The sequence below is a fragment of the Polypterus senegalus genome, chromosome 14, assembly GCF_016835505.1.
Source record: "Polypterus senegalus isolate Bchr_013 chromosome 14, ASM1683550v1, whole genome shotgun sequence".
Classification (NCBI taxonomy): domain Eukaryota; kingdom Metazoa; phylum Chordata; class Cladistia; order Polypteriformes; family Polypteridae; genus Polypterus; species Polypterus senegalus.
In genome coordinates, this window is record NC_053167.1 from 74,337,560 (window position 1) to 74,352,342 (window position 14,783).

Here is a 14,783-nt window from a genome sequence, read left to right on the forward strand (position 1 = left end):
ATAGTGAGTGACAATTATGGATATCAGGTGAATGTGGCACAATGATAATTACAGGGAGACCAGATTTATGCATAAAGTCCATCCTCATTTGTTTAATGCCTGTTTTTTTTCATCGTCATCCGAGAGGGATCAGGTTATAGGGGAAATAAACACATTTTCGCAAATGAACACATCTGATTCGACACAATGGTTAATGTGAAAACAAACAGAAGCACTCTGGTTTTGTCTGGTTGTTGGTCCTCTTCACAATGCTATTCGAATTTAACACAACTTCTTAATCAACCTTCCTCCCCCTCAGGAGTTTTTACGGCACTATTAGTCATATATTACATCGAAGAGAGGATGGGGGTTGGTGTATGGGCTTACCCCTTGGAACTTCATACACATGGTAAGGCTGGACGATAGAGTGTTAAAAAAAAAAAAAGATATTTTCATACAAGATATAGGATGAGACAATATTGTTTATACCGAATCTATGTTGTATTCAAATTATTCTCGTACAGCCACTAGTTCGCCTTTCTCTTCTCCCCGTTTGTCTCTTGCACAACTCGATACCCCCCCCACCTCTTTCCCTCTCTGAAGGCAACTCACCCCTCCCCCACCACTTCACTTGGCAAGTCCTGCAGGCAGCAACAGGATGGAGATGGATAAAGACACGAAGGAAGCTAAAGAAGAAGAACGGATTGGTAAAAAGAAAAACAATGGCTCAATTATTTGGAGATGGTTTGGATTCAAAGTGTCAGATGAGCAGCAGAATAATGTATTCTGTACAGAATACAGAAAGCAAGCCCCAACAAAAGCTTTGAGCACTAATCTTTTCCACCATTTATAACAGTAAAGCAGCAGTATGAAGAGTGTGTGAAAATGTGTGCTGCAGCCCAGGCCGTGAAGCCTTCCCAGCCTCCTGCCACGAAACAAACCATGCTACAAAACTTATATGCCCGTGTTGTGCCTTATGAGAGAAAAAGTGAGAAGTGGGGCAACATTACTAAAGCAGTGGCTTATCACATTGCTGATTTTTTCCCCTTTTCTGCCTGGGCTGAGCAATAGTTTCTCACATAAATCAACATAAAACGTTTGTTGCTGCATGCAGTGTGCTGCCGCTGTGTGTTAGAAATCTGGTAGCGGCTTGGCACATCAGGTGGGGATTGATTCAGATCTCTAGCTCCAGATCACTTGCACCAAATCACAGTCCAACAAGTCAGAGTTCAATTCAAAATAATAAAATATACAGTACGCAAAATGTCATCCACAGAGTATTTTGTTTTTCACATTTGCTTCACTCTCTCATCCAATGTCGATGCCATTCTAGACCTTGTTTACTCGATGTTACTCATACACACGCAAGGATTCGATGTCAAATCAATGAGTCTAACAGTCCTTCAAGCAAAGAGGGTCTACCTGTAACTTAATGGTGAGTTTTATCAATATTTGCTTTTTTTCAACCTTTGCCCACCATAAAAGAGTTAAGTAAAAAACTTTTATAGAACCACTTACAGAGCTAAATATGCTTATTGACCACTAGATAATCTATTTGAAATGTTTAAACTGACACAGCTACCAATTATGGAACTAAAACTTGGTTACATAAACAATAACAACTATATTGGAGTATGTGTGCGCATGAGGATTGTGAATGAGAGGAATGAGAGCCCCAGCTGAGGAAAAAGGAAAGGGGAGCATGCGATGTATACATACGCGCAGCATGATGTGCAACGGGCGATGCATTGGCACCACGCAACTCCATGCGGAGCTTCATGAACGTTTTTATGGTGGCTGGAGTGCCAATTTTGCCACCAACCCCCAAGTTTTCCTTGAAAGTTGGAGGGCTGGATGCAGGTTAACATCAGACCTAGGAGCAATCAATTGTGGTTAACTGTGGTTAAGAATCTTATTCAAGTATCCCCAAAAAGAGTTTTGGAGGTTGCAGGATTCGAACCAGCGACTGCCAGCAAATCCTTACCACCAGAGCCACCACTCCACTTAAGAAGACACAGGGATGCATTTTAAATTCAGAAGTGTCTGATATTGAAAAGGTCTAAAAAATATACATCTAATTAAATTCACTCATTTTACCAAAATGGTTTAACTAACCACATTTACACATTACAGCTGTTACATGTTTTGTTATTTGCACAAAGTTACACATCTATGTACAGGACTACACACAGGAGGAAGCACTTTGGTAAAGAAAAAAAACTCTACTTCAGTGGAATCCCACTTTTTAAACAGCAAGTCGGCCTTTTGCTATTTTTGCTCTGTATCATTTCTGTTATTTTTTTTTTTTTTGTTATGCAGGAAAAATTTTTTTTTATTTTATTCAAAGAGCATTATTATTTAATATATACCAATAATTTACTTTTGAGCCATTTCTCATATATATCTACATTTGTGAAATCTGAGACATGTGGCTTTGACTCAGAACTGCTTTTTTGTTATTTTATGGGAAGAAAAAATATTGAGATATATATCTTATACTGTCATTCAGCTGAAAAATACCAAGTTATGATTTTTGGTCCATAATCGCCCAGCCCTAATACATGGTTTTAAATATATTGTGAGGAAGTGTTTTTCGGTGGAGAAACGTTTTTTTTTAGATAGGAAGCCTGTTAAAACCAAGACCTTTTGATATTCTTCAATTAACTTATTATGATGCATAGGGTGAAATGGGGAATGTCCCTATCACTGTCTGGTCACCCTAGTAAATTATACTGACAGCGACTCATTGTAATCTGCAAAAAATGGTACTATGAGGCTGGTTTATTGCAATTTATTAGTTGGTTTAGTTTAGTTTTAGTTAAAATTGAGTACATGTTCATTTACTTTAATAAATGAAGTACCCTTTAGCATTATGCCCATCTAAATAACCATTTGTTTTTATACTTTGTATTTTATACTTTTACAGTTAGCAAGTTATTTTTTTGGGGTGGGGTAATATGTCTGATGTACTCCTCTTTTGCTTGCTATCAGTGGCAGCTATCAGAGGTGAAAAAGAGGAAAATATACAAGTTGGTGTAACCGTGGTCAAGGTAAAATGAAAACCATAAATTTGTAATTGAAGATGCACAGAATGCTGCTTCATTTTAAGGTAGACAAGTTTGCAAATGTGTGAATGCTTTTCAATAAGAGATAATCTTAACGAAAATTGAACGGACTCAACAAATTTCCTTGAAGAATAAGTGTACCACATTTCAACAAAATTCATTCACAGGGCCAAGTTGTTTAATGTGGACAGATGAACCAACGGACATTTCTATCGCAATAAGCAAGCCCATCTAAAAACTACTTACCTATACCTTCAGTATTATCAAAGGCTACTTCACTCGCCTGCGCTGCTTTAAGAATTTGCATTCTGATGACTTCAATTTTTGTCTTGCTGTCCTGAAGCATTTGTTGTGCAGCAGCAAGCAGCTTTCGATCCTACAATATATCCAAGAATAAAACATTAACACAGACATAAAATACGAACTCCACACTGACTTACCAGACCAGGAATCTAAGCCAGGATATGATAAAAGTAGATTTAAGGGATTACAATAAAGGAAAAACAGAGGATTCAATTTCAGTTTTTGTGTATGCCTCTTAAGTACCCTTCTGCTTAAAATCTCAGCATACTATTCAATATTTATAAATACAGAATGAACTAAAGAAATGCGACACAAACACAAAATACCAAAACATAAGGAGAAATTATATAGTACATACACACACACACGTATAAAGGACAGGAGGTCAAATTTTAGGTCATGACAATTTGAGTTACAGAATTTTTCCATCATGTCCTGTATTTGGTACACTTGAAGACAGGCTTATGATCTGGTATATTCAGGTATTGTGTGGGAGTTGCAACAAAAGCATAGTTTATTGTACCTGTTGCTATATGCCATTTGGTCCCTATACTGGAAAGGCATGTGTTTAACTTACATACTTGACATTAATTCAAGTCATTTTAAAGTGGATGTAGGACTCTAAAGACGTGTCTTTATGCCTCTTCTGTTAACAAAAGATACACAAAATGTTAAGATGCATTTGATGTATGGCATCTCTTAATTATAGATCAAATTTCTGCCTATGGTGCACAAGAGGGATTCATGCCTGAACCTCATTAAGCACGAGTACGAATTATAACATCTAAATCTGAGGTCCTGATCTTCTCTTGGAAAAAAGTTGATGCTCTCTAAACCTGGTATGGGGAAGTAGTACAGCCAAGTGGAGTTGTGTAGGTATCTTAGGTTCTTGTTCACGAGAGCAGGTAAAGCGATTGTCGGACTCATCAACAAGCCACTGCAGCAGTGGCCATTTTGTGAAGTTATTCAGGATTATGTCAGCAAAGACCTCTGATAAAGCTTTTGATTTACCAGCTAGTCTACATTCCAGAGAAGTGATTGCAGGAATAAGATTAAGAGTATAAGAGGTATAATGAGGTTCCTGCAAAGTACTGATAGAAAATGATCCTATGACATGAGGAGGTCAATAACTATATACAAACACCTTGGAAAAGAGCTGCTACTTTTTTTGCCAGCAAGGAGTTAGCTGGGCTTGTAGTGACGATAACCCCAGACAGAATCTACCAACCATGGCCCAATGATAGAAAACACAAGGCTCAATAGACATTCTCAGCCCAGGTCACTGGTATTCTTTTTCTAAGATTTTCCCAGAAACACCAATAGTACTAGGGTGTTGTACCATGTTAGCCACTATGGATGTGGTGAGAAGTTAAGCAAAATGGCACCTTTTATTGGCTAACTAGAAAGATTACAATGTGCAAGCTTTTGAGGTAACTCGTGCCCTTTCTTCAGGCAAGATGTAATTACAAAAGTAAGATGACACGAGAAAGTCATAAGACCTTTTTTATCCTTAAAGGCTAATTGAAGTGTCAAGATATAAAACTACAATACCAAACAGATCTGTGCATTATTTCATTCATACTAACAGAATAGCACTGCAAAAATCTCTCAGAATGTTTAACCAAGCATTTAAATATTAGCAGGTGCATAATTGAACTCAATGCAAGATTCTCAGGTTGATGTTTTACTTAATGCAAATAATTTTATGGAAAGAAAAGAGGACATAGTGTGCAAGGTAGGAGCAGTCCCTGGACAGAGCATCAGTCCATCGCAGAATGAACACACATGGGCCAATTTAGTAACTCCAGTCCATCTAACCTGCATGTCTGGACTGCAGAGGAAAATCTGAGCTATGGAGAAAACCCAAGGAAATATGGGGAGAAAAATGCTATCTCCACAATGAGAGGATCTGGGATGTGAATCCTGGTCATCTTACTTCTAGGCAGCAGTGCTACAACTGTGCCACTGTACCGCCTGAATATTTCAATATAAACAAACATATTTAAATTAATCAATACTTTTAGAAAACTGGAAACCTAACTTATTCAACGGAATGATACAAAACAAAAGTTGTGGGGAACGATGAGCAAGGTAACCCTACTAGGGTGGTTTAGTATTGGAAAACATACTAATCCCAGCAGATGCATTTGGGAATGTTATTAACTGCAATAGAACAGAATATACATTATTAATAATAATAATAATAACAACACTAAATTTTATTTACATAGCCCCTTTCCCATGCACTTCACAGAGTTTAAGAAAGAACTGCAGGGTATACAGTATATAGCATTGTACTAAACCAGATAAATAAAGAAGAGTAAGATAGTAAATTGAGAGAAAAAGCCGAACAGACTACATAGCTGATGGTCTAGCACACACACACACACGTTACATGAGCATCTTGACATAGAGGTAAACTGAAAGAAGGGTACTTAAGTCAGGCAGAACTAAAAGCTTTGATCAGTTTTAAGGTTTTTAAAAGAATTCATGGAGTCAGCTGATCTAATTAATTTCGGTAGGTCATTCCGGAGTCTGGGCTCTATACAGCTGAAGGCCCAGTACCCGTGGAATGTAGATTAGTGTGGGGTACAACAAGATTGCCAGAATCAGAGGAACTTAGTGGGCGGACAGGCACATAGTGATGGAGAAGGTCACCAATGTAGTTTGGCGCAAGGTCGTTTAAGGCTTTGTAGGTTATTAGTAGGATTTTATATTCAATTCTGTAAGACACAGGGAGCCAGAGAAGACGAAGCAGGATGTGTGTGATGTGCTCACTGTTGCTGGTTCGAGTATGGACTCCTGCAGCCGAGTTTTGAATAAACTGGAGCTGTGATAGAAGATTAGAAGGGGCACTAGCCAGCAGCGAGTTAAAATAATCGATGCGGGATGTGATAAAAGCATGGACAAGTTTTTCAGCGTTATAAAAGGAAAGGAAGGAGCGAACACATGATATGAAAGCAAGCAAGTTTCTTAATGTGATTTATGTGGGCAAAACACAAAATTCTAATTATTAGTGAAGTGTTCTTTACTGTCAATAGCTTTAAACTGATGGGTTGGGAGGTATCAACTAGAGACGAAAATGTTCAAGTCAAAGGGGGTGAAAGCAATTCAGGGGATAGTAGTTTGATTAAAAAAATTTAACTGTGTAAGTATGCATCAAGATGTACAATTACAAAGTTATTGTGTGCTTTTACTTGCATTTATATCACTCTAATATTGTTTATTTTTATCAGTATGCTGCTGCTGGAGTATGTCAATTTCCCTTTGGCATTAATAAAGTATCTATCTAATTGTGCTATAATTTGACCATTTTCACTACTCTTCCGAGATTGACTTGCTGTTTATTAATCTACACGGATTCCAATATCGATGACCAAACAATCTTAAATACAAGTATTTATTTGCCACTACAATAAACAGTCACCATAATCTAGCTAAATACATAGAAAGGGGCTCAGAAAGAAATGGAAAAGAAAACTAAAGTAACATCCAAGCTCAGACCGACAAGTCCAACTTCAAGCTCAAGGTATGGCCTTTCAGAGAATGACCTGGATCAGATAGGCAAAAGCTCCAACTCCTCGGGACCATAGTCCGATGCATCGTCCACAGTTGAGAGCGAAATGGGGAGCGAACATGCGAGTACGAGTGAGGCAGGTCACAATAGCTCGCCGATTGGAGATCATCATCTGAAACAGGAAAAGGCCTTGCAGTCCGTGCTTTCACCTACTCTACCTACTCTGTGCGAGCCGGGAACATCGGCTGTAATAGACCACACCGCCTCAAATAAAGTGCACAAAAGCATAAATGATCTGTCTGAACTGAAGGTGATTATCACCGAGATCAAGCAAGAGATGAAGAAAGATAAAGAAAAGCAAGAAGGCAAATGAGAAGCTGCGACGGGAGGTGCTGCAGGATAATAAAGACTCGGAGAAATGCGTATATATTTGCCTTGAGGCGGAATTTAAAGATATGCTGGGTAAAATTGAAGATCACATTCAGAAAACCACATCTAAACTGAGCACACTTGCTGATCAGCTGGAGGACCTCAAGCAGATATTCACAACTCAGATTGAAACAGCCGAAAATCTAGCTTCCACCGCTGAAGGAAAAGCAAAAGCTGCCAATTCCGAATGCAAAAAACTCGGAGACAGACTTGCTGCTCTGGAAGATGGAAGCAGAAGGAATAATATTAGAATCGAAGGTCTACCTGAGAATCGTTAAAGTCCAAACCCAGTGAAATTCACAGCTGAACTATTCTCTAAAATAACTGAAGAGGTCTTAAATCAGATTCCGAGATAGCAGCGGCTTATTGTGTACGCGAATCAAATACCTTTAGACCTAGGTCTTTTATTATCTGCTTCGAGAGATTATTTTTTAAGCTAGAGGTGATGGAACTCCTCAGACACAAGCAAGAGATTATATATGAAAATAACAACATTCGTATTTTCCCTGATTTCTCTCCTGCAACAGCTGCTAAACGTACAGCCTTCTACAACATTGAACAGTGTTTTACGGCAAGACAATATCAAATACAGCTTCTTGTATCCTGCCAAACTGAAAGTGGAAATTCAAGTCCAATACTACGTCTTCGCCAGCAAGGAAGAAGCAGAAAAGGAGTTAAGAAAGCTGATCCCGACAATATTCTGAAACACAATAGTGAGTCGCATCCTGCCACTGCATGGCAAGGAGGTATCACCCGCTGTCTGATCCATTTGTAATGATACGGGTATTATAATTACACAGTAAACCCTCCTTGATCGCGGGGTTTGCATTACAGAACAGATAGGTGAAAATCCGCGAAGTAGAAACCGTAAAACATTAACGTTTTAAGAAGTACAGGTACATTGAGCACTACTGGAGTGGTGGCGGGTAAACTACATTTTAAAGACGGTGTAACAGAACAGGTAAGTAGTACTAACAGCAGCTAAAATGTATATGGATCATCTCTCGGTAGTTTATCCCTTTTGAAAGGCGCTACACGACGGCTGTGGTATAGAAATTACATTTTCTATGTGAACGTTCAAATTTCTGCCTCTGGTAATGTGCCTTACCGGCATTACCAGCAATTAAAGAAAATTAGTTTTGTGTCCTCTGCAGTGTTAAGAGAGAAAGGCTTTGGTTTGGGATAAAAGGAAAAAATGTGTAAAGAAAGGAAACTTGCCTTTTTCTTTTATATAGTATAGAGAGATGTGTTCGCTGACGATATGAGCGCCTTTAGGGGACTGTCGCGGTGGGTCTTGTGTAGACTGGTGAGACCTCCCTGCCATTAATCGGCTGTGATGGCACTGTCAGTCCTCCACTCCTGTGCGTGTCTTCATAATCCGAGCGGACGACCTCATAATCGTATACGTGCAAAAGAAAGTGCGAATCGCCTTAATATTAGTTTGCCGCAGTGTAGAAAAGGGGTCCCGTGTTTGCACTTGTCTGGGCTATAGCGCAGGGGGAGGAAGAAAAAAATTAAAAGTGCTCACTTTGACTTAATGCAGAAGCACAGTCAGCGTCTCAAAGGCCGGCACAGCTATGCACGCTGGCTGCTCGACTTTTGCTGGGCAGGAGACCCCTTTTGTACACACGTTCATGATATCAAAAGTCTCAGCGCTCTTTGGAGGTCATTCATATTATATATATATATATATATATATATATATATATATATATATATATATATATATATATCAATCAAAATACCAGCGCCTACGCAGAGGAGTAGTAGTGTTAAAGAAGTAATGAAAAGAAAAGGAAACATTTTAATAATAGCGTAACATGATTGACATTGTCATGAGTATTGCTGTCATATATATTCCTGCCTAAATAAGTCCCCTAAACGCTTCTTACTTTTTACCGTTCATTTAATCATGGCTAGTGGCGGAAAAATTATAAAATGGAAGGAGGATGGCTTTATCAAAACAATTATTGATGGCGAATCGATTATTCATAAAGCTTGAATTGGTGATCTGTTTTTCTGTGTTAACCTCATATTTTTTCATACTTCTCAAACTAAGGTGGTGCGAGGGTAAAATGAATCGGGATGCGCTGATCAATGTAATCGGTGTACCAGGAAATCATGCATTGACAAAAGCTCCCCTTTGCTTGTAATACAAAGTGTGATTAAATGCATTATTTTTAGCGCATTATGGAGCACATGCATCAAAGCTTCTCAGCTGTGCTTGTGCTAAGAAAAGGAAAGATTCTAAAAATAACGTAACACGATTGTCAATGTGACCTTTTGCAAGTAGTGCCTGGAGGATTAAATGTGGAGAAACTCTAGAGACAGTGTGTGTATTAACTTGTGGATTTTTCTGTGAGTATTTGGTGGCAGTGTGATGAGTTGCGGAAGAGGCGCGTTAGCCATGAGCTCAGTTCAGAGCAAAATTAGGTAAATGGGAGGGGAGATGATGACGTGACTCCCCAACCCGCCTTAACTGTCAATCCCCCACAAACACAGTCTCTCGGATTTTGCATAAGCACACCCCTTCACCTGCAACTTTAACCTCTCATTAAACTTGTATCCCGCATTACCTGTGGGCATGTGAAACGCCAGCGGTAGCCTGTCTATGAACTTAATTTAAAGTTTAGGTTTACACCTTGCTTTCTTTCCGAAGTAGCAGAACTCATGAATATGGTTGTATATGTCACTTGCTTGCTTCTTATTGTTTCGCTGCCTTCTCAATTATATAATGCATGTTTTCTTAAGCGCTTTTTGGAGGTCTTCCTGGTTTTCTACGTACTGCGTTGACAGTCAGTTCACATGATTACGTGGGAGGCGTGATGATGTCACGAAACTCCGCCCCACGTCTTTCCAGCTCAACTCCATTACAGTTAATGGAAAAAATACCTTCCAGTTATGACCATTAGGCGTAGAATTTCGAAATGAAACCTGCCCAACTTTTGTAAGTAAGCTGTAACACATATATAGTACACACACACACATATATATATATATATACATACATATATATATATACATATACATACATACATACATATATACATACATATACATACATATATATACATATACACGCTTGACAGATGCCAAATGTCACTTCAACACAAATTGGGATTAACTTGCTTAGAGATCTTTATACAGACAATATCTTTGCATCCAATATATGCATTCCAAATTTAACATTCCAGCTACACATATCTTTCACTATCTTCAAATTAGGAACTTTGTTAAACAGAACCTGTCCAATTTTCCTCATCTTGCACCCTCGTCCATGCTGGAAAAATACTGCTCAATTTCAAGGACTTAGACACCAGCTTTGCAATATATTAAATTGTTTTACAGTCCCTCCCTTTCAAAGATCCAAGAGGACACTGGGAAAAAGATCTTTCATTCAATATATCAGAAAAGGAGTGGAAAATAGCAATGCAGAGAATTCAATCAAGCTCCACATGCGCAAAGCATACAATTATTCAACTCAAAATTATATATCAAGCACATCTGTCTCGCCTAAAACTCTCCAAAATGTTTCCAGGGCAGGATCCAACCTGCGAATGCCGCAATCAAGTCCCAGTCTCACTGGGTCACATGTTTTGGGCATGCACCAAACTAACATCATTCTGGACCAAAATTTTTAATTACCTTTCAGACAGCCTTGGTGTCACAATACCTCCTAACCCATTAACAGCTGTGTTCAGTGTTCTTCCAGATGGGTGTAAAGTGGAGAATGACAAACAAACTGTGATGGCAAATTACTACACTCTTGGCACGCAAACTTATTTTGTTAAACTGGAAGAATCCTAACTCTCTTCTTTTAAGTCAGTGGGAAACCGATGTGTTATACTATTTAAAATTTGAAAAAGTCAAATACTCAGTGGATCTGTACAGATTTTATTCAAAACATGGCAGGACCTAATCAATAATATTTTAGAATAAGCGCTCAAAACAATGAGGAAGCAATTATTTCTGCATTTCTTTTTCTTCTCTATTCATCTCTATTGGCCTATCAAACTCATCAGTTTAGGTATGCTTACAAGCTTTACCCCGTTGGCCATGCTCTCTCTCTCTCTTAGGGGTGGGGGTCGACTTGTTCTCAATCCTATTTGTTGTAAAAATTGATCGATTTGTATGGAATTATTACAATAAAATTAATAAAAAAAATAAATAAATAAATGCATAAAGCAACATGTCCTAACTATAAATGGTATAAAGATTACCAGAGAAGAAGAAACAGTTACCTTAGATGAGCCATTTGAATACATTTGGATCATGTTCTCTGCTCCTTGCTTCACCTTCTGCTCAATATCATGCTGTTTCTTCAATGCTGCTAGTCTGCTACTGTTTGTAGAGGTACGCATTTCACTATTTGGAGTGTCTGGTGTTCTTGGACAATCTAGATTAAATATTTCAGAACAAATTAAATCCATTGTATCATTTTTCTGCAATGTAGACACAAAATTGAAAAATATTTTCATAATCAAATATATTGTATGCTTTTAGATACATTTCAGTCTAAAACAGTAGTAAATATTTATCTTGGGGGAAAAAGAAAATTGCAGTAAAGTAGCAATACAGAAGTAACACAGTCAATAATGAACCTCCATGTTCTTAGCCTAAAAATTACAGGATGAAACTTATTTTGACTGAATAGCTGTAAAAAAATGAAGTCACATGACAGGAGTGTTTATGCAACATATACTGTGCATTGTGTTTGTAAATGTGATATTATGTCTCAATTTTTCAGGCATTGATGCCATTAACTACCACATAACCAATATAATTTGTTTTTCTTAATAATTCATTTACTACAACCTATTCCTTGCATCAATAAAGATTTTAGTTAAAAAGAAACCAAATTATACCATTAATCAATTTGCCTGAAAACAAACTGCCTGAAATTAATCTTGTAGTGTGGTCATTGTGGTCAGCAGCACAGGAGCGCCGCAGGGGACTGTACTTTCCCCGGTCCTGTTCAGCCTATACACATCAGACTTCCAATACAACTCAGAGTCCTGCCATGTGCAAAAATTCTCTGACGACACTGCTATCATGGGCTGCATCAGGAGTGGGCAAGAGGAGGAGTATAGGAACCTAATCAAGGACTTTGTTAACTGGTGCAACTCAAACCACCTACAACTAAACACCAGCCTAACCAAGGAGCTGGTGGTGGATTTTAGGAGGCCCAGGCCCCTCATGGACCCCGTGATCATCAGAGGTGACTGTGTGGCAGAGAGTGCAGACCTATAAATACCTGGGAGTGCAGCAGGATGATAAATTGGACTGGACTGGACTGCCAATACTGATGCTCTGTGCAGGAGAGGACAGAGCCGACTAGACTTCCTTAGAAGGCTGGCGTCCTTCAACTTCTGCAATAACATGCAGGTTGTGGCGAGTGCCCTCTTCTATGCGGTGGTGTGCAGGGGAGGCAACATCATGAAGAGGGACGCCTCACGCCTGGCCAAACTGGTGAGGAAGGCAGGCTCTATTGTAGGCAGGGAGCTGGACAGCTTGAAATCTGTGGCAGAGTAACAGGAGCTGAGCAGGCTCCTGTCAATCATGAAGAATCCACTGCAACCACTGAACCGTATCATCTCCAGACAAAGGAGCAGCTTGAGCAACAGACTGTTGTCACTGTCCTGCTCCACTTACAGACAGAGGAAATAGTTCCTCCCCCACACTATGCGACTCTTCAATTCCACCCGGGGTTGGGGGTAAATGTTTATTATACAATGATATTGTCTGTTATACCTGCATTTTTTAACTTGCACTGCATTATTATCACTATTTAATTAATATTGTTTTTATCAATATGCTGCTACTGTAGCATGTGAATTTCCCCTTGGGGATTAATAAAGTATTTATCTAACTTTCTAGTGTACTGTAAATATAAATAATATGGTGTTGAGTGTTCAGTCATAACTAGTGAAACAAGACAGACAGTGACCCAGCTTTAATATTTGGCACCTTTAAAGACCTTATCGGAATTCCCTATGGTGCTTAGCCTTTGTGGTAATGTGTCCAATTTTTCCTCCATTCTCTTCAATAGCTTTTCTATTCTTCCTCACATTTTTCCACTGCTAGATCACTCTTCACTTCATCAACTACATAAACTATTTGCCTTGGGGACAATTTTTGCAAACATTACCCTTGCCTTTCACAAGATATCCGACTAACACTCTTTCCATCTGAAAATTTTTCTTACAGTACTTAATCTTGGCTTTTCTTTTCTACCTCCTTGACAAGGGTGAGAAGTGCTTCTTCTTACTTTTCAGTGTTGTCAGGTCCCTATGTGCTGTGTTCTTTAAGATCTTTTATTTGTCTTTCAATAAAGATTTTCTCAAAAAATACAAAATAAACAAAGACCACAGACAGTCATTATTGCCATGGTATGAACAAACTTGGGACTATACTTAATTATGGATAGAAGGCACAACTATCTAGGCTCAGGGAAAGACCAAGGACTTAATTAAGAAAAGACCCCCAGTGAAGTATTAACATTCAGGATCACGGTTTTGTGCATTTTAGTACATCAATTCTAATTTTCAGCTGGAATTATTTTCCTGAAAAACTCCCCAGATTACAAAATCATGAATACTGAAGCAGTGATTCTCTGTGAAAATTAGAGCTAGGTTCCAGTATGACACTAGTTCGGTTGGAGGATTGGCAGGGTACAGATGGAATCAGGCAGACATGTTGGCCCTCCACTCTTGTCACTCAAGGCAAGGTAATGATCCTTCTGCAGGTTCATTTACAGAAACCTGATGACTTATTTCTTCCACCAGTAACGACGCACTGCACGATAACTTGCTGTAAATACACTTGACTTGAGCATTCATAGTTTTCATCCTTTTCTCTGTACGTTTAGCATTCGTTTGTTCAGAGATCGATGCGCTTGCTGCTTCCTGAGCAGCTCTTCTTTTCTCCACCCTTGCAGCCCACTTCTCTTTCTTTCATCTGTATCTTTTCACATTAAAACTGATTAAGTCAGTGTTTGTGTTGCAATTACTTTGTACGTTTTCCTTAATTTTTCACTTAAGCTGGCACTTTTAAGTGTTCAATCTGCCTCAGGAATGATTTAAGATATGAAGTAGGGGAAGTGACAGAGAAGGTGGTAGGGATGAGAACGGCGCCCGTACGCATGCACCACACAGCCGCCCTGCTGGCAGCTGCTGAGAGTTGATTCTACAATTACATAAAATAAAAAGGGGAATAACCTTAGAGGTCAATCATCACCCCAAAAGCAGATAGTAGACATCACGTAGTATATGTGTAACCAAATTTCAGGTAAATAGGCCAAACAGCTTGCGATCTACAGGATTTAAAATCCTGGACAGAGAAACAAACAGCCACGAAAGCGTATTATATATAAAGATAGTCATGTTGAATAGTCTTCTGGGCTCCACCCAGGAACACATGTTAATGTGAGAGGGCTGATCCAAGGACATTACAAAACCATAAAATATGAAGTAGTGACGGGCAGTACATAA

At 38.8% G+C, this 14,783-nt stretch overlaps 1 protein-coding gene across 1 annotated transcript in view; it reads right to left on the reverse strand.

Moving 5' to 3' along the window:
* The window catches only part of LOC120515069 (serine/threonine-protein kinase N2-like), a 130,537-nt gene that overhangs the window by 42,239 nt on the left and 73,515 nt on the right, over positions 1 to 14,783 (reverse strand). The window contains exons 3-4 of the mRNA XM_039735792.1: positions 11,535 to 11,689; positions 3,291 to 3,420 (exon numbers count right to left, since the gene is read on the reverse strand). Of these exons, the coding sequence (XP_039591726.1) occupies positions 3,291 to 3,420; positions 11,535 to 11,689 (285 nt within the window). The remainder of the gene's footprint in view (positions 1 to 3,290; positions 3,421 to 11,534; positions 11,690 to 14,783) is intronic.